At 33.4% G+C, this 20550-nt stretch overlaps 3 protein-coding genes across 3 annotated transcripts; 2 read left to right on the top strand and 1 right to left on the bottom strand.

Moving 5' to 3' along the window:
* The first annotated feature begins 2063 nt into the window (after positions 1-2063).
* Positions 2064-3494, top strand: LOC113865919 (protein SHI RELATED SEQUENCE 5-like). Its single transcript, XM_027500727.1, has 2 exons — positions 2064-2622; positions 3148-3494. The coding sequence occupies exons 1-2, from the start codon at positions 2064-2066 to the stop codon at positions 3492-3494; spliced, it is 906 nt and encodes a 301-aa protein (XP_027356528.1).
* Positions 3495-8931: 5437 nt separating this feature from the next.
* On the top strand, positions 8932-16639 carry LOC113866297 (V-type proton ATPase subunit a3-like). The gene is made up of 18 exons (XM_027501178.1): positions 8932-9075; positions 9218-9262; positions 10032-10154; positions 10239-10346; positions 10638-10748; positions 10838-11008; positions 11217-11354; positions 12085-12192; positions 12353-12460; positions 12572-12720; positions 14157-14310; positions 14398-14558; positions 14651-14857; positions 14949-15132; positions 15226-15309; positions 15390-15583; positions 16292-16351; positions 16432-16639. The coding sequence occupies exons 1-18, from the start codon at positions 8932-8934 to the stop codon at positions 16637-16639; spliced, it is 2457 nt and encodes an 818-aa protein (XP_027356979.1).
* On the bottom strand, positions 15354-19181 carry LOC113864463 (cysteine proteinase 15A-like). Its single transcript, XM_027498198.1, has 3 exons — positions 18528-19181; positions 17888-18134; positions 15354-17766 (listed from the first exon to the last, which is right to left on the bottom strand). The coding sequence occupies exons 1-3, from the start codon at positions 19107-19109 to the stop codon at positions 17501-17503; spliced, it is 1095 nt and encodes a 364-aa protein (XP_027353999.1). The 5' UTR covers positions 19110-19181; the 3' UTR covers positions 15354-17500.
* Between the last annotated feature and the right edge of the window lie 1369 nt (positions 19182-20550).

Here is a 20550-nt window from a genome sequence, read left to right as displayed (position 1 = left end):
TCGTTAAAACATGATTACAGCCTGAATCTCCGTACATATGTAACCATTCTGATATTTTCTCGGTGAAACTTTTTTTATATGGCAAATAACAAATGTGAATAAGATCGGAAAACGAGGTTAATTGCTAAGTCGGGACGGATGGAAGAAACAAAGAAATAAATATTTTATCCACCGTTCCATCTAACAGTCATCAAATGCGAAATAGTCTCACTATTGTTGAGGTTTCGTGTGATGCATGTTCCACGATGGAAGGCCTAAAATTGAAGAAAGTAATTAAATTAATTAATACGATTTTGGCAGAAGTTGGTAGAATCTTAATTTGAACCTCATATGCATGTAAATACACCGAGACACCCAAAGAGGAAACAAACGAAGGTGCAGCTAGATCAAAAATAATAATAAACTATCCTCCAAGCATACTAAAATTCAATGCATTTGCTCCTTTTTAATTGCTTAAAATCAACACGCTTCCCGTACCCCACTTGTTAGCGAGGCCCGTGTGCGAGTTCCATGTAGACGACACGGGATGTATTAATTTCCTGGCTTGTGTCTGGCCGAATTTTGCATCCCAGGTGTTGACCTCTCCGCCATGAAAATGCGATTAACATATTATTATGCCATATTGCGAGTCAATCATATAATCATTATGCCAAGAATTTTGAGGTGGAATACGAGGCATAGGACGGGAAAACAGGTAAACCAATTTAAATATACCCGCATTAGGTAGATTACAATACCCTACCCCCAAAACTAACCTTCTTTTGTTTCAAAATCAACGTTAATTATGATATCTTAAACTATTAATTCAAAAAGAAAATTTAAAATGTAATCACAAAATCTTTATTAAATTAAAAATATAAAACTAATTTATTTTTAAACAATCTTAAAAGAATGATTTGAGCATGATTATGTTTTGAATGCTACATAGAATATGATGGCTATATTTTATTTTATTTTTTTGTTCGTTCCCTCCAAATTTTGGTTGAATAAAGCAGTAGAAAGAATAAATTCGTTTGCAGATGATGGTTGGGCAAGAATTATGAGAGCCGTCGGATTGTGATGAGGTGAAGGATTTGAGCGGTGATGGAGACGTATGTGGTGAAAGGAGCGACGTAGATGCATGTTGGGTGATGCACAGTATTAGTATTCCGCAATGGGTAAGGTTGCTTCAGAGACGTTAAAAATCTGATTAAAAAAAATCTTAATTTACGGGGAGGGTCAGAGAAAGTACCACCGGGTTTTCCGGTGAAGGACGAATAAGCAAAAGCAGAAAATGTGACACGTGGAAGAATGGTGTTCGTCGGATGGTCAAAGCACAGATATGATTCACCCATCCCGGCCGAGATTTATTGAAACTGGAAGAGAACTGTAGAAAAATGCTGAGTGATAGATTTTCATGTTCCCCCACGCACTCTTTCTCTGTCAAACACACGCTCGTTTCATAACACTGATAACAGTCTCAGCAACACTCCATGGCAACAAAGCCACTCTTGTGTAGGATACAGTACTCTAAAGTCTAAACAACTAACAAAGCCGAGGTATAGAGAAAGAGAGAGAGTGTAAGTACCGTAATTCATAAATGACACTTATATATATACAGTAGAGTAGATGGGTGCAGTTACCATGGCGGCGTAGCAGAGGCTCTAATTCCGTGCCATAATTGCTTCGAGGGAACTGAGGGAAATCAGCGACACCGACTCTGTCTTCTTTACTCATTTTATTCTTGTTTTTTTTTTTTTAAATTTACTTATTTCTTTTTTTGGTGGAGAAACAGTTTCCTCAAAAGCTGCAAAAACTAAACCATTCCAGAAGATCATATTTGAGACGCCCCCACCAACTCAACTCAACTCAACAACAACACAGTGAGAGTGAACAAGACAAAAAAAGGATCGGTTGGGTCAAAATTACTAAGCAAACCTATTAGTGTTACTGTCTGCAAACGGACGCGAAAATTTACAGCTGTAGCCCCGATCTATAGTAAAATATTTTAAGATTCGCGAAGGTTCTGCTATGGATATTACCTCTGAATCGGGGATAATCGTCTCAGCTTTTGGGTGCAACAAATGGCTGGGTTCTTCTCTCTAGGTCCACAAAACAAGGTGGAACAAGTAGAAAAAGAACACAACAGCAGCGCCAGCAATAACCTATTATTGTTCAGGAACGAAGAGATCTACAACAAGGGGTTCGAGATATGGCCGCACTCCAATCACCCACACCAGAACTTGAACAACTACCTTGCGTTTGGAGTGGGTCCTAGTCGCAGGAATTGCTCCAACGTTAACGAGGAAGAGGTGTCTTTCTGTGTGTCTGATGAATCCACGAGATTTGGATTGAGTGTGATGAGGTCTGGAGGCACAAGCGGCATGAACTGTCAAGACTGTGGGAACCAAGCCAAGAAAGACTGTGCTCATCTCAGATGCAGAACTTGCTGTAAGAGCCGAGGGTTTCTGTGCCAAACCCACGTCAAGAGCACTTGGGTCCCCGCAGCCAAACGCCGTGAACGACAGCAACATCTCGCTGCGTTGCAGCACCACCAACAACAACAATTCCGCGGAGACAATAATCCTAAACGACATAGAGACACTCAACTAGCTTGCGCTCCGCCACCCATCACTCCCACAGGTAAAGTAATACATTAATTAATTCCATCTTAGAATAATATATAGAACTTCATATAAAAAAATAAACAAAACTAATTGAATTCTGGCTCCTTCTTGATATATAGGTCCATGATCTCTAATTTTCAACCATGTATAACTTTTTAAAGTCTAGGATATTGCTAGAGAAAGATGCAATGATCGAGATCTTTGAGGAGTTGTGGAGTGGTCTTCTATATATGACTATACCTAACTTTTCCACATATTATTTGACCCTGAAAAATGAAAATGAAACGCGGCTCCATTGTCACCCGTCATGTTTTGTTCTTGTTTTTTCTGTCCTTGTCTTTCTTTTCCTTATTCCATCACTGTTTTTCAGTAAAACTGACGAAATTATTAGTTTCGTCCATGTGAAACGTTGGTTAAGTAGACTGGTTCCTTTTCTTTTTTCTTTTGGAATAATAATGGAAAAATAGAGGGCACGTCCTTTAGTGTTTTTGACTGGTTAGTAAACTCCTTGATTTAATTAACTTGTTTGATTATTACTTAGGGTTGGAGCTAGGACAATTCCCACCGGAAGTGAGCACTTCGGCGGTGTTTCGGTGTGTGAGAGTGAGCGCAGTGGACACTTCAGATGAACAGTGCGCGTATCAAACCGCTGTAAACATCGGAGGGCATGTTTTCAAGGGAATTCTCTACGATCAAGGACCGGAAAGTTCTTACACCAGTGCACCAGGTGAGGGTTCTTCCAGTGGAGCTGAACCACAACAACTTGGTCTCATAACCGCTGCAACCACAACCACACCCAGTGGGAACCCTTTTGACCCTTCACTTTACCCCGCCCAGCTTAATGCTTTCATGGCTGGTACGCAATTCTTCCAACCCCCAAGATCCTGAAGACGTATCTCGCTATTCCAATAATAACTGAAACTAAGTCTTCTTTTTTTCTTTTTTTTTTCCCCTTGTTATTAATTGACTCTTGTTAGAATTATTAATTGTGGGAGTTCCTCGGTATATCCATCTTAACACAAGCTGAAGTAGCTAGCTAGCTAGAAGGAAAAGTAGTTAAGAATTTAAAATGATTATGACATTGATTCTAGTACTTGAAATTAAAGGGGCCGGGGATATTTGTTTGGTGTTATCCGAATGTCAATTCAGGTTTTCATGGTCATTTTGATTTTAAATATTGGTAAACTCTCACTTTTCAATTCTAGAACACTTACATTTCGATTTTGCTGTGAGGGTGGGGCTGTGGTGTGTTTTCCTTGACACAGACAGCATTTGGATATGTGTGCATTATTATGTTAAGTTTTGTTATGCTGGGTGATTTGATTTCTTTATAGTATTTTTCTTTTTCTGGGTTAATGTTGAGTGAGCTTTCTGGCTGGTGCTGAACTCGAAGCCGCTTTTTCCCGTTTATCCGTTTGCTTGCCAGATCAAAATAAATAGAACGAAATAGGTTCCGTGTTTGGTTTAGCATAGAATTTTAAAAGCTGTTTTTTTCTCTTTATGATAATTTTGATATATTATTTTTAAAAGAAACTCTCCGCGCGATTTATTGGGAGAAACAGGCCACTCATGGTCCATCTTTTCTTTGTCCCCCATGCATTGCCAATTGGCAACTAGCCGTGAAGTGATCGAAACACTGGATGGCTCACTTTCTATACCTTTTTCCACCTCGATCAATCGATATCCTGCATAATTATATTACGTATAAATGGAGAACTACAACTAGCATTTACACCAACTACTTCTCTGGAAAACGATAAAATTTAGCCACTGGAATAGACATCCATGATCCATGGATGTGACTTCCATATGCTTGAGTTGGAAAAAGTCGTCTTCTTTGGCTCATAATGTTTAATGCATCTAAAAGTATGTGCATGTGATGTATGTTTATGCATATAAGTGTGTACTGCCCCCAATTATGTAGGTTAAGGTACATACGATATGATAGGGCTAATGATACTTTCATAGACTGCTTGTTTTAGTGCATAAGGAAGAATCAGAAACTCTGGAGAAAATTTCCCGAGTTTTGTAATAACTGGCCCATAACATGTGCTACAACACCTTCAGCTGATTGAGACATACCGGCCTCTTTCTCTTTCATCTATGCTTTTTCTTTTTCGTATTCTCCCTCCAATTTCCAGCTCTATCTTTAATACATTTTACCAGCGTTGATCATGTTTATAGGAAAGTATTTAACATAAAATTGCATCGTTTCCTACCCTATGATCTCCATTCATCCTTATAGAGGAAGTCAAATAAAAAAATGTTATTCTTCTGCTAAGATTTCATGGGCAGTCTTCATGATTTTATTAAGATCAACAGAAAATTGAAGTTGACTGAGTTATATGCTTTTTGGCGGAACATCCAGACAGGGAAAAGAAAAAGAGTTAAATCTATAATTGTAGCTCAAGTCTAGTCACTTCTGTTGGCCACATGCTTCCATATAAGAGAGAGAGAGAGAGAGAGAGAGAGAGAGGACAACAAAAACAAAAGTTAGCTATAAAACCATCGTTCAATACTCCATTCATGCTGAAAAGAATTGCATAAAACGTTACCTTTTGCTGAGTTTAATTTAACTCATGCTCTAAAGCATCACGATAAAATCACTCAAAGCATGAGAATTAGTTTGATAAGGGCAATGCACACATGCACAAATAAAGTAAGATGGAATGATGTTGAATTGATTATGTCCAAACATACAACAGTTTCGTTATCCCACGTATAGTTTTTACGTCAAACTCTTACATGATCCGTTTCGAGAGAAAAAAAAAAAGGGAGAAAGTCGTTTCCTAATTACAATGTCTTTATTTCCTTTTTGTTCTCCCTTAATAGAAACAAGTGTAAGGCTTTGATGCATAAATTAGATATGGGAAATAATATTTGTAAAAAAACAATTAACTTTGAGTGAGTAAAATGTAATTATAAATCATTAAATGTAAGTTAAACGAAAGGTTCAGATTTGATATAAATTTTTAAAACTTACACTGATATAAAAAGATAATATTTATATATATATATATATATATATACAAACTTCGCATGTGGATATTAGAAAATTTTTATATTAGGTTTTGTTTGTAACGATCAATTGGAGCCTAGTTGGGATTTTGTTTATAAAATTAACGACAATATGTGATACATGCCAAGTCATAAAGTTGTATTCATTCTATTTTTTAAGCTCTGTTCACTTTAATTATAATAGTACAGAAATTTTAAAAATAATTAATATTTTCATTTATATTTTTAAATTAATACTGTATTTATTATTTTCATTTATAATAAGTACGTAAAATATTAAGAATCACGTAAAGTTAAAATATAATTACAATAACAATTATTTTATTTTATTTTCTCAATAAATAGAAATAAACTTTTCTTCTTAAAAAGTAGACATACAAAAAGAAAATGTATTTTTATGCATAAATATTAAATCCTGCGAGTCCCGAACGAAGTACCGGCATCGTTTTTCTTTCCCGAATTTATGCATGCACGCAATTTGGACCTTCATTTGGGGCGTAGTCACTGCACGTCTGGATATTCTAATATTTTTCTGGTCTAATATCAATTAATTCACACGCCACTGGCTACTGTCAGGACAGATTTATGTGCTACCTATTATGGAAAATAGAAAAATAGAATAAAAGATAATAAATATGATAAATTATGTAATGTGATATAAAAATATAAAAATCATTAAATAAGTCATAATATTATTCGCATATTTATAAATTGAAATTAAACTATTGTTTGATTTTACTGATTATTTTATTTTTTTAATTTATGGTAAGTATTCAAGACTTACATAAAGATAAGTACATAATTTAAAATAAAATAATTGGTATTATTTTAAATTTTTAAATGAACAGATAAATATAAAATAAAATATTTTTTTTAGAAGTGGTCAAATAACAGAAATTGTTAATTAAGCAAAAAATAAAATTAAAGCTTTACTTAAATACAATACTGAATTTTATTAATATATTAAATGTTACGATGTTTAACAAGAACTTTTAATATTCATTGGTTTCATTGGTTGATGAACGATGAAATCCTGAATTTATTTGTATGGCATAGTTTTTTTTTTTTTTTTTTTTTTCCTGGAGCAACATGTAATGTTTAAGTCGAAGTAATTAAACACCATCACGAGTCTTGAATCGTCTTCTGCTTCCAATAAATTAAAATGTAAACGTTTTCATATAACTATTATATATATATATATATATATATATATATATACATATTATATTTTAAACTTTTTATTACATTATTTGTCATATATATATATTATGTTTTTTTTTCTTTCTCTATCAATTTAACATTTATTAATTTAATGGGTTTTCAAATGATTATTTTTCTTTTATACCATGCAATGTTTCCATTTTTTTTTCTGCCAGAAAAGAATCTAGGATTGAAAGTTTATGATTCTATATCAATATTTTCAGAACACGAATAAATTTCTTTACCTATATTAATTTAGCAAGAACAAAGTAAGGTTCTTCTCTTGGTAGCAGAAGACACCGCCTCTCTTCAGCAGCACTACTAGCCCATGGCAAAGCAACAGTACTGGCATAAAGGGGAGGGGCTCCTTGTATGTGGGGGCTTCCTTTCTCTTTTTGGGGAGTTATTTAATGAACTTTTTTATGACAAAATAATATATCTTTTCTTTCATTCTCTTCTATTTGTCATCTTCTTGTTACCTAATTATTTTGTAGTTATTACGATATTTGTAACCTTGAAAGAAAATTTATATATTTTTAAAATTAACAGTTAATATTTTAAAAATAAAAAGATTTATATTTTTAAATAAATTTTAAAAAATAATTATTTTACGTGTGACCGACAAAAACATATTTTAATTCACAGTTGACCATAGAAATTATCTCTTTTTTTTTTTCTAACAATTAAACCTTTCAAAATTACTCTTTCATCGTCAAAACTTCGTCATGCTATACCGTTAAATGCACCACCATCGCAGTGGCGTAATAAATCGAGAGTCTTCATTATTTATTATTTTTTTGGCTTATTGAATGTTGTTGGAGTTTTGTGTTGGTCTACGAGAGAAAAAAATATTAGAAATTTTTTTTTCTATGACTCAGTTTTTTTGTTAAAGAACAGTTGTGATTTTAAAATTTATTCTTGATTTTATTTTGTTGTGTTAAAAATGTGTAAGATTGTTAAATTATGTTTCATTTTAACCATACGTGCTTGATCTTGTGTTTATTTTATGTACATTAATGTAATGTTAATATTATTTTGTATGTTTATAATTAAAAATATTGTTGGATATTTCAATCATAAACCTTTGAAAATAAAAATAATATGGATGAAATAAAAAAAAATAGATTTATTGTTTAAATATAATGCTATCCAGTTTCGGTGTCAACAGTTAATTGATACCACTTCTTACAATCGTCATCATGAAATTGGTCATGGCATGTTAAACGTACACAGGATCATGTCCGGCATGATCGCACTCGCAATTGTTCTATAAACTCCCCATGTTCGTATTAAGTGCGGGATAAATTTTTAAAAAGAAAGCTATACTTTTAAGATGAAAAATTGACACAAACATAGTTACATAGGTTCAACATTTTAATATTTTATATTTTTTGAAGTATCAGCTAATTTTTTTTTTTTATAAAAACAAGAGTAACGGATTTGTCATTCATTTTATTTTCTTTCAAAATCTTACTATAAAATATACGGTTGAAATTTTTTTAGTTTTTACTGTGTGTCAATGAAGATATAATATAAATATATTAATTACACCAGTATTATAAATTATTTAAAAATAAACATTAAATAATTTTTGAAACATAGTAAATACTTGTTTTTAATGTAATAGATCCTTCTGCTTTCCATTGATAAAGAAACTCGCATTATTATTATGTAGACTATTTACGATAATTTAAAACTTTGAAAGTTAGATAAAATTAATTTTAACTATATTATTTTGAATTGCTAAACAATATTGAGATTTGCATTAGAAAATAAACAAAAATTATATTTTTCTGGTGAAAGTAATAAATACGTAAATCTTTTATTTTTGCCTGCATTAACAAAACCCATTTAGAAAATGATTCCAAATATTATCTATATTATTACAAACACATTCCTTATTTCGGGGTCAAATTAATTTTTCTACAAGCGCGCGAGTGTTAGGACGAAAAGGAAGCATTACATACCGCGGGATGTAAGTAGCGGCAATATTTGATTTGGTGCGGTGATTGTAAACGAACTCTTTCTCCATAAGGCAAGAAGAGCATTCACCCCACAGATATCATTTCGTTCATTCATTCTGTATTTGTGCATTTCGAAAATCCAGATGGAGAATGAAGGTGGTTTTCTTTCCTCGATGGATCTGCTACGCTCAGAGCCTATGCAACTGGTTCAATTGATTATTCCAATCGAAGCAGCGTATCGATCCATCTCTTACCTTGGCGATCTCGGTCTCTTCCAATTCAAAGACGTATGAATCCTTTCCAATGCTCATTGCGGCGACTCTTATGATGCTCTGACTCACATTTTTCAGTGACCTTTTGATGCTTTTGATTGTCTGAATTTTTTTTTATTTCTTACATTGATAAATTTTTGTTTAAATCGATCCTCAGCTTAATGCAGATAAAAGCCCATTCCAACGGACTTATGCTGCTCAGGTGCCTATAATAAATCTATTCTGTGTGGTTGCGTTTATTTTGCATCCAACTCTTCTTTTAGAGAAAAGAAAGCAGCTATACGCCTATGCATTGTGTGTGTCCTGGAGCAGCTTGAAACTCTCTAATGCCGGGAGATCTGGATAAATTGCCAAATAATTTATGGCGTCCATGCATTATGTGCATGGCCTTATTGATATTTTTCTTTTTAGAATTCTGTAGTTATACAATACATATATAGGCGCATACGTGTTGCATCAATTACATGCTATGATTGTTCTATTTCAGTTTACTGTAAGCAGATTTTACGATTCACATTTTGTTGAAAATACGTCTGGAGTCTGGAATTCTGGATCTGTTTTTGTTTTTATCCCAGCATGTTGTTAGATCTTTTATGTTCTGTGCTCGTGAACCTAGTTATTTTGAGGATCTTAAGCTCAGGAGAGAACTCTTTCTAGCAAATATAAATAGGTTATCAAAGTGTTACTATGAGGCGTTGTGCGTGTTTTTTTTTTTTTTTTGTGCCAGGGGTATTAGTGAGGCTCAGTAACAAATAGTATCTTGGCTTTTTAGGCAACTCTGTGCTCCCGGATCAATTTAGGTTTTTTATGTAACCTTGAATTTGTCAACGTTGCTAAATAATCCCACGAGCCCATCTTTTGGCACACCTCGTATAACAATGCGAAAAAATCGTATCAGCATATACTAATCTTCATATTTTATAGAATTGATTTACACGACTGGCCGCAAAACTCATTATTTTACCATTTAGATTAAAAGATGTGGGGAAATGGCACGTAGGCTGCGGTTATTTAAGGAACAAATGACGAAGGCAGGTTTGTCTCCCTCATCGCTGTCAACAAGAGATGGCCATGTTGATCTGGAAAATCTGGAGGTTGTTATATGCTCTGAAATTTTGGTCACCCTCTCTCTGTTCAAGATCGCAGTATAAAGTAATGGATTTTTTCTTCATGGCTAGGTTAAACTTGAAGAACTGGAAGCTGAGCTACTTGAGATTAAAACAAATAATGAGAAGTTGCAACACACTTACAATGAGCTATTAGAGTATAAGCTTGTTTTAGAGAAGGTATGGTTCGCTAAGTTCATCATTGCCACCATTGCCATAACCATTTCTGATAGTTTTTAACTTTGCTGTTGATGATCTTGTTTGTGTTTAAATAAAAGTGTAGAGGCATCTTATTTTTTGTATATTGTTATGATTTCTCTGTCTTATTGTATGCATATTGTTAATATGATGCAAATTTATTCTTAGCGTTGTATCTTGTATCTGATCATATCCCATGATCTGTTTTGTTCTCTTCGTGGTTGGATAAGACAACTGCAGTCAAAGTTGTGCCTTTTTGTTTTATCATTTCAGGTTGGTGAGTTTTTCTCCTCAGCACAAAATAATGCTGTAGCTCACCAAAGGGAGCTTGAAGTCCGGACAACTGTTGAAGGGTCCATTGATAGCCCATTATTAATGGAACAAGTATAAGCCGCCGCTTTGTAGTTTCTGCTTATTACTTTGCAGTTTTGTTCTATTTTCCTGTCGATGACGTTTAACAAAATTATGTTCAGCCGGATTCGCCAACATCAAAGCATATTAAGCTGGGGTTTATCAGCGGTCTTGTTCCCAGGGAAAAATCAATTCCTTTCGAAAGAATTATATTTCGTGCTACGAGGGGAAATGTGTTTCTCAAACAGGCTGTGGTTGAACATCCTGTTCTGGATCCTTTGTCAGGAGAAAAGGTTATTTTAAAATCTTAAATTGAAATCTTTAACCTCTTGAAGAAGTTCAGATATGTAGTAAACTTATAGAGATGAGTGAAGACGCTTCTTTGACATATTTCTACGTATAATATTTCTTCTGATTCTGGAAATTTACTCTTCTATTATTACTGGTCACTTCGACTCTTAGTCATTTTGGTCAATAAACTCACAGTCTCCCATTTTACAGGTTCATAAAAACGTATTTGTTGTCTTTTATTCCGGAGAAAGAGTTAAAAATAAAATTCTAAAAATATGTGATGCTTTTGGAACAAATCGGTATCCTTTCTCAGATGAACTGAGTAAACAATTTCAGATGATAACAGAGGTACACATAATTTTCTTTTTGGCTTCTATTTTGCTTTCAATTGTTGTTAAGTGTTAACTAAATGCTTCAAACTACTGCATCTTGATAATTTCTTGTTCAAATACTAATAAGAACGGCAAATTTGTTATGTAAACAGGACACTTCAGATGAATATTTTTACACCTTTAATCTTCTTTCTTACTTTCTGCAAAGCTATTGTACAGTTTTGTTTTCCTGGTAACATCTGTCTTGTTTTTTCTTCGACAGCCTAAAATAAAACTGTCAAATTTCAGTAGTATGGATGAAAAAAAAACTTAGTATGTTCGGTAAAAAAAATCAAAGTAACCAAAAAAATTTTTTCTATTGAAAAAAAAAAAAACTTCATCATAAACAAAAATTTAATACTTACAACAACCGACTACTATCAGATTATTTTTTAACAATTTTTATTTTTCATTTATTCTCCAATAAATTATTATTTTAAACATAAAATAAATTACTGCCAATAATTTCATACTCTTCTCTTACAACTGTAGAAAGTAATTTTTTAAGACAATCCAAATGATGGTACCATAATTTTTTTTAGTGACGTTGGAATTCTTTTAATATTTTAAAGATTAAAGATTATTTATGTATTTTTAAATAAAATATTATTAATATAAAATTAATTCTATTTATCTTTTAACATTTCTTCATAATCTGATAACGAATTAGCCACGAGAAATAATATTGCATATTATGAACTTGCTAGGTGTCAGGAAGACTTTCAGAATTGAGGACTACCATTGATACAGGATTGCTTCATTGGAGCACTCTATTGCAGACAATTGGATATCACTATGAGCAGTGGAGCCTTCAGGTCTGTTTGACATTTTCGATCTAGTATTCCTAAGGATTATTGCTGAAAGGCGCATACATACTATGTGATTCATGCTTCTTTTTCCTGTTTTTCTGGTAAGCTACTGCAATTAATTTTCATTCCAATGCTGACATTTCCTTCTTTCAATTTTAATTGATAGTTGAAGAAGGAAAAATCCATTTATCACACTCTAAATATGCTTAGCATTAATGTGACAAAGAAATGTCTCCTTGCAGAAGGTTGGTGTCCTGTTTTTGCTACAAGTCAGGTTTGTCCTTGAACTTGGAATTTAATTTCTGATACGTTTGTGCATAAACCTACAAGGACTGCAGTTTTTACTGGCTAGCATAGCTAACTAATCTGATTCCATACTATACAGATTCACAAAGTATTGCAGCGGGCAACTATAGACTGTAACTCTCAAGTTGGGGCCATATTTCAGGTTTTACAGACAAAGGAATCACCGCCTACCTACTTTCGCACAAACAAATTCACTTCTTCTTTTCAAGAAATTGTAGATGCCTATGGGTAAGTTACGTAGTGCTTAGCATATTCCAAAATCCATTTCCCCTTTCTTTATAAAATAAAATAAATCCCTAGCAGGTAATTTTGATCTGACTTGCACTTACTAAAACATAGTCACGCCTGGAGATTTAATAATTTTAATCCAATGTAATGGTGCATGTTATATCTGTCCCTTTTCTCAGTATGATTTTAATTTTTGTGTGATCCAGCTGAGAATAATTATAGGAAATGAAACATTTAGGATGCGTTTGATTTAAGATTTATTTATTTGTTTTTTATTTTTATTTTTAATTATAAAAATGTTATCTTTTATTTTATTTTCTGTTTTTAAAGATTTATATAAGAAGCAATAAAAAATATTAATTTATGTTTCTATTTCTTAAATAAATATTTTAACACAAAATAAATTGAAAATTAGCATCAGAATTGGAGAGAAAATAGGAATTTTTAATTAAAAATTTTATTTTTCAGACCAAACAGTTCCTTAAATTTTTTACTTTGTATTGTTGAAAAAAAAGAGAGACGTGTCTATTGTATTCCTTAGCTCTCTAACTCTTTTTTATCTTAATAATTAAAAAAAATGACTGGTGTGTTGTGCAGATCAATATGTTGGTAATAGTTAAAAAAGGATACAAAATAAAAAGCGAATAATTTTCTTATGTCGTATAAACTACATTAATACACGATTTATTCTTTGGTTATCAAAAACTTTTTCTTATTTGATACTAACGTTCTTTTCATTTATTTTGCTTCAAATAACATTTAAAATTTTAAATATTCTCAGTTTGCTCAATATTTATAAAATCTAACTGCTTATTTTTTTCACCCTTTTGCTATGCAGTACGATTTATTTTTACCACTACTTTTTTTCACCCTTTTGCTAAACATTTTTACCACTACTTGTGTTTGTGCTTTCGTTTGGGCCTACTATGTATCCTGTCTGTCCATTGTCAGGATCTGTCGACAGCCTTATAAATAAAAAATCAATCTCACGCCCTTGAATCATACAAAAAAAAAATTCTCCATTGAATTAAAATTTATATCATGCTCTTATAATTCTCATATTAATCCATTATTTCCAACTTTAACGATGTATGTTAAATTTAAAGTAGAATATACTTCCAAAAAGGCTGGGAACTGGTGTAAGTGTATCAATTATTGTAGTCAATTCATTCCAAAATATAGGTTTTCAATTCCTACATGTGGATTTTATGTAATTATGTTTAGGACATATGTTTGCGTTTAGTTCAATCTAATAATGTCTATTATTTTACTAGTGTTTAGGTCGCATTTATCACTTCAGAAAGCCTTAGTTTGGTGACTTATTGTATAACTTGTACCAGTGGATTTTATATTCTATTTCCAACTAGCTTCTTAGCTGTTTCTTGATTTATTAATTGTCTGCCGGGAACTCAAATAATCATTTGCGAACACTTCAGAGTTGCCAAGTACCAGGAAGCAAATCCCGGTGTATACACAGTCATCACGTTTCCATTCCTTTTTGCTGTAATGTTTGGTGATTGGGGGCATGGCACGTGCTTATTACTGGCGGCTTTGTATTTTATAATCAGAGAGAAAAAACTTTCATGTCAGGTACTTAACCCATGGTCATGGGGTTTTGTATTCGGTCTGTTTTCTCCTATTTTATGCCAGCATCAGTTTTCAATGTTGTAATGGCAGAAACTTGGCGACATAATGGAAATGGCTTTTGGTGGACGCTACGTTATTATGATGATGTCACTCTTTTCAATCTATACCGGATTGATATATAATGAATTCTTCTCTGTTCCATTTGAACTATTTGGACCATCTGCCTATGAATGTCGTGATCCTTCATGCAGGTGGTTGAGCACAATTTATTCAGCACATTAATTTTGTTCTCTGCTAATCGGTCACAATTATATGTGTGTAATATTTATTATTACCTTTTCAGGGATATTTCTACAACAGGTTTGATAAAAGTGCGTGACACTTACCCATTTGGTGTGGATCCTAAATGGCATGGTACTCGGAGTGAACTGCCATTTCTTAACTCTTTGAAGATGAAGATGTCGATTCTACTGGGAGTATCCCAGATGAATCTTGGAATCATAATGAGCTACTACAATGCAAAATACTTTGAAAACAACATAAATATCTGGTAATGGCAAAAAACTGCTTTAGTTGAATGTCGTCCGTGATCTATCTCTATCTGTATAACGTTCATTAATTTGATTTTCCAATTTTTTCAGGTACCAGTTTATTCCCCAGATGATATTCTTAAACAGCTTGTTTGGCTACCTTTCACTCCTCATAATTGTAAAATGGTGCACTGGATCACAGGCTGACCTGTATCATGTGATGATATACATGTTTCTAAGCCCAACTGATGATTTGGGTGAAAACCAGCTTTTTGTTGGCCAACAGTTCCTTCAAGTAAGAATTTTCAAATTTGATCTGAATATATTTTTTGTTCGTTTGTACTGAACAGATGTCACGTCTGAACTGCCCACTGTCATTTGCTGTTAGCTCGTGTTACTACTTTTGGCACTTGTTGCTGTACCATGGATGTTATTACCGAAGCCGTTTCTCCTGAAGAAGCAACATCAAGAAGTACAATAAAATTTAATCGTTTTCTTTTTATTTTTTATTTATTAAACCCCATTCTAATTTTTGTTGCCACGCTTCCTCAGAGGCATCAAGGTCAATCTTACTCTTTGCTCTACGGTGCGGGTGACCCTCTTGAATCAGATTCACATAGTATTCCCCAAGACCATGAGGAATTTGAGTTCAGCGAGGTTTTTGTGCACCAACTTATACATACAATAGAATTTGTGCTTGGAGCTGTGTCTAATACAGCTTCATATCTCCGTTTATGGGCCCTCAGGTAGGTAGTTGAAAGTTATTCCTATTCTGCAAATTTAGGTTACAAAGAATTAAATTCAACATGGATGTAGGCGTGCTGTTTCCTCCTTCAAGTAGGCGATGACTCAGTTTGCAATACAATTTTGGCTTCCTGATAAATTTTCAATTCATGAATGGCGAGAACTATGAATCAGTAAAGGTCCAAAGGAATTTGAAATCCTGTTAACTCCTTAGGAATGGAAGAAACCTCACACAAAATGATTTCGTATTGGAAGGAATATATTGGAAAAATACGTATTATTAAAAAACTTATCTTAATGTCTTACAAGGACTAGTGACCAAATGAATTGAATGCAGTGCCCCTAGGTTTGACTGGATCAAACCATTTGTTGTTGGCCAGTTGCTGAATCTAGCAAAATTTGTCATTCTATCATGAAAGAAACCATGAAAGACACATTAAAACCTATATCAAGCCACGCATTGAAGAAAATTATCTACAAACTTAGTAGTCAGTAAACCTAACCAAAAGCACTTTTAAATACTTAGTTTAGAAGTATCTAATTAGATATATTCAATGCTCCTAAATCAATTCTCTTAAGACGTGTTAGCCCGACTGTTCATTTTAAAGACACTTTTTTAAATGCATCATACCCTTTCATTTTAGTTTCTTCCTTGGTTTTTTGTTTTATTCAGTCTATCTCAGTCATAGTTTTTTATGTTTGGTCAATAGCCTAGCTCATTCCGAGTTGTCGAGCGTTTTCTATGACAAAGTTCTGCTTCTGGCCTGGGGGTAAGTTCTTATTCTTGTGCTACGCAAGAGCAAAAGTTATTTGACTTATTAACCCTATATGTTTTGTGTGACCGATGCAGGTTTAATAACACTGTTGTTCTCGTTGTTGGCATTTTAGTTTTTGTATGTGCAACTGTTGGTGTGTTACTGTTAATGGAAACTCTAAGTGCTTTCTTGCATGCTTTGAGGCTTCACTGGGTAGAGTTCCAAAACAAATTTTACGAGGGAGATGGTTACAAGTTCATTCCATTTTCATTTACATTACTTACGGATGAGGATGAACTGTAAGTTAGTAAATACCAGATGATATTTTATATAGATAGAAATATGTCAAATTTAACTCAAGAACCTGGCATGTCTTGTGTATGAAACCAACTCTACATGTCTCCTATCTTGTAGTTTACCATGTACTTGTGTTGTCAATTGTCTGTTGAAATCAGAGCAGTAAAACAATGTAATATCTATATTTCCTGTTGGCCATTACAATACATTTCTAGTTAAAACTAGAAGGCCTGCAGTTGTAAGAGGAAAGAGACATTAGTCTCCATTGGGCAAACTAGTCAGTAACTTCGGTTGCAGTGTACCCGTTGTGCCTTAGGCTTTGAGTGTGTAATTCTGCACGATCAAGGTTTTATTTAATTGTTAATAAAATAATAAATTATAATATATTAAATATAAGTTAAATGAAAAATTCAGTAAAAATTTTTAAGTTACAAAAATATCTCGTTAATTTTTTTTGCTGTTGTCAGACTATATTATCAGTCAAACTGCTTTGGTAGACAAACTATTCTCGAGATCCTTAGTTTGTATTTAATTTTCTGTTCAAATAAAACCTAACAAATATTTAGCCGTGTGTTAAAGCAATTTCTCTTACATTTTCTACTCCGTAACACATTCAAGTGTTTACCAATCAAACATGCTATTACTAGTCTAGACACAGGGCTGTATAGTAGTAGAAGGCAAATTTACTAGTAATAACCATTGATAGCGGCTCTGGATAATAATTTGTAGCTAGACTAGCTAGCACAGAGAATTACATAAAGCATAAACATTAGTGTATCGATTTCCTTTTTCGTAATACATTACACATTATTTACATAAAGAGCAGTCTGGAACCACCATAAGGTATCCTAACATTTAATGGTTAGATCATTGTATAGCGGCTACTGTTGAGACCATGGAGTCCACCCCACATACATTGTGACCTCTGCAGATCTTGTAATATCCGTTCTCTCCCCAGCTCTCCCCCCATGAATTCTTTATGATCCAGTAAGGCTTTTCCTTAAAACGAATGGGAGCATAAGCTCCAGCACCGTAGCCCACCAGAAGAACCCCGTGATCCAAATGCTTGCCGCAGATGTAAGGGCATGAGACTCCACCAATGTATGTCTGCATAAAAACTGCATTGATACCAACTGTGCCATGCAAAGTAAAAGTCAGTATTTTTCTAACTGGCAATATCTTATTTTTGGCAAAAAAGAATAAAGGACGGTCAAAGAAATGAAAGAAATCTGCATATATTTTAAAATAAACTACCTGCAAGAGGGCCATTCTTCACCAGATTTGCAGCAATCTGATCTTCGTCAAGGGAAACCACACTGAAATTAGAAACGGAAGCAGCAATTTTGCTCTTGTCAAATTTACAAGGGCCACGGTCCCTTCCAGTGTAAGGATAATCCTCTTCTCGCATCAGTCCACCAGCCTTGAGTGCGTAATCAAATGCAGTGGTCATCAATCCACCATTACAGCCCGAGTCACATGCTCCATATTCTTCCGGATCACACTGGGAAAATTGCAAACGTTAATTCATCATATTTTCGCAAACGCTGCCAGATGACGAAGGTGGTAAATCATACTATCCGAACCTATGAAGCTAATGTTCAAATTCCCAAAGAGTGCACTAATCACTACATCAAGTCTTTAAGATATCACAATAATGATCGAATCATATGCTCTAACACGCACAACAAACATACTACAGATTTGCAAACTTATGAAGGGCAAATCGGCGAATTTATCAACACAACCAGCAATCTCAAGGGGGCACACACGTCAACAATTTTACACCAAAATCTAATAGGCGAAGAAGCATATACAAACAGAGTCACAAGGTCAGAATATATAAGTAAAAATAGAAGAGGAAATTTTTTTTTACATCAATAAAGTAAAGACTGACCTCGTGATCGCAATCGACCAGTTGTTGTTCGCTAAGGCTCACCAACTCGCCAGTCGCCAGAAAATGAGCTCCTTCCAAAGCTCCGGTGGCGCTAAACGACCAACACGATCCACACGAACCCTGATTCTTGACGCCAGTAACGGCTCCATGGTCGCGCCAATCGAAATCTGTAGGAAGATTGTTGGTAGGGAGGATCGGAGCCTTCTTTGCGTCGGAGGGAAGACGAAGAGGCTTAAGGCCGAGGAACTGGCGGCGGAATTCCGACGGAGTAAGATCGGAAAACCTGGTGACACCGTGGACGGCGGAGGGATCGAGCTGCTGGTGCGACTTGGCTCGGAGCAAGTTGTTCTTGAAAACACGGAAACGATAGTCGTGCTCCTCCTGTGTGGCGTAGGTCTTGCCGAACTTGGTCTTGAAGGCGGAGAAGTGGTGCTCGGCGTTGAGCAAGTGATCCTCCACTTCGGGCACTACTTGACGGATCAGAAGGTCTTCCTCGTCGTGGATCCAGTTGGAGTTCAAGGCGGTTACTACGGCGGCGGAGAAGACGAAGAGAGTGAAGAGCGAGAGTGAACGTCTAGCCATTGGAGGAAGGGAAAGTATGAGACGGGAAGAATGGCCGTATGGGATATTTTGGACTTTGCGAGATTTTATGAACGCTATCTGAGAAGATCTAAAGAATGTAACCAATACAATGTCGACGCGTGTTTCTTTATTATTGGAGTTAGGTCCTTCAAACTTGCGGTCTCCAAGTACCGGGGTCCGGGTGGCCCTCGCATGATCTTTACCTTTGCCCCCGACCATTATTTTAAGATATGTTTAGAGAAGAGTTTTTAATAGAAATGAGAAGGTATATTTAAAATTTAAATTAAAATATTTATATATAATAATAGATATATTAATTTTATGTTAATATAATAATTTAATTTTATTATTTATAAAATTTATTAATTTTAAGTGAAATTTTTGTTTCTATTTTTTTCTTCTCAAACAACTTTTTTAATTTTTTTATGATAGATAATGATAGAATAAATAATTTTTTTGTTTTATATCTTGTAATTTTTTAATCATTTCAAAAAGATATTAATTTATATTTTTTAGTTTAAGATGCTTTAAAAATATTACTAAATACATTTTAGTCAAAATTACTATTTTCACGTTTTAAGTTGAGGATTAAATTTGATTTTATTTTCATTTATTTTGATTCTCTAAATTTTATAAACATTTCAAAAAAGTTAGTTTTTGTTTAAAAATATGATTTTTTTTAATCTTGTTCTGTTACGTGAATTATTTTGCATAATTAACTGTCCCATTCTACTCAAATTTATACATTGTTTATCATTTTTTTTTTCTCAAATCTGTAATTTTTGTTCTCCTTATATTACTTCTAAATCAAACTTTTTGACAACAAGTGCTAAGGGATAATATTAGCCATGGCTTTAGACATGATAAATAAATTAAGTATTGTATTTTGTCATTTAAAATCAAAATATTTGTGTAAATTGAACACTACATTTTCTTTCAAATTAGTTAGCATTTCCTTTGTGAGAGTAACACTGTAAGTTATGTCATAAACTTTTGGAGTTACGTAACCTTCATCTATCATCTAACTAAAAAGAAAAATTAAATTACAATAAATATTCTTAATTAAATAGTGCAAAATGTAACAATATATATATATATATATATATATATATATATATTTATTAAAACTTTAAGTAGTTTTGTTACTTCAATATAACTAAAAGAAAATATATATTTCATATAAATATCATCACACACTCTGTGGTATCATTTGTTGCTTCAGTTAGAGAAAATTTAATAAATAAATAAATAGCAGTTGTTAAGAGATTTAACTTACATAACTATTGTACAAACTTGAGAAAACAAAAAAATAAAAAACAAATAATCGACAATGCACATATATAAGAAAAAAGATGATAAATAATATAAAATAGTACATTTAATAAAAAATATTAATAGAAAATGACTCATTTAAAATATTTATAAAAATTGAAAAAATAAA

The sequence above is a fragment of the Abrus precatorius genome, unplaced genomic scaffold, assembly GCF_003935025.1.
Source record: "Abrus precatorius isolate BTA unplaced genomic scaffold, Abrus_2018 Scaffold4, whole genome shotgun sequence".
In the NCBI taxonomy this organism is placed as follows: domain Eukaryota; kingdom Viridiplantae; phylum Streptophyta; class Magnoliopsida; order Fabales; family Fabaceae; genus Abrus; species Abrus precatorius.
The sequence above is the reverse complement of the archived record's forward strand: the minus strand, read 5'-3'. Positions and strand labels throughout refer to the sequence as shown.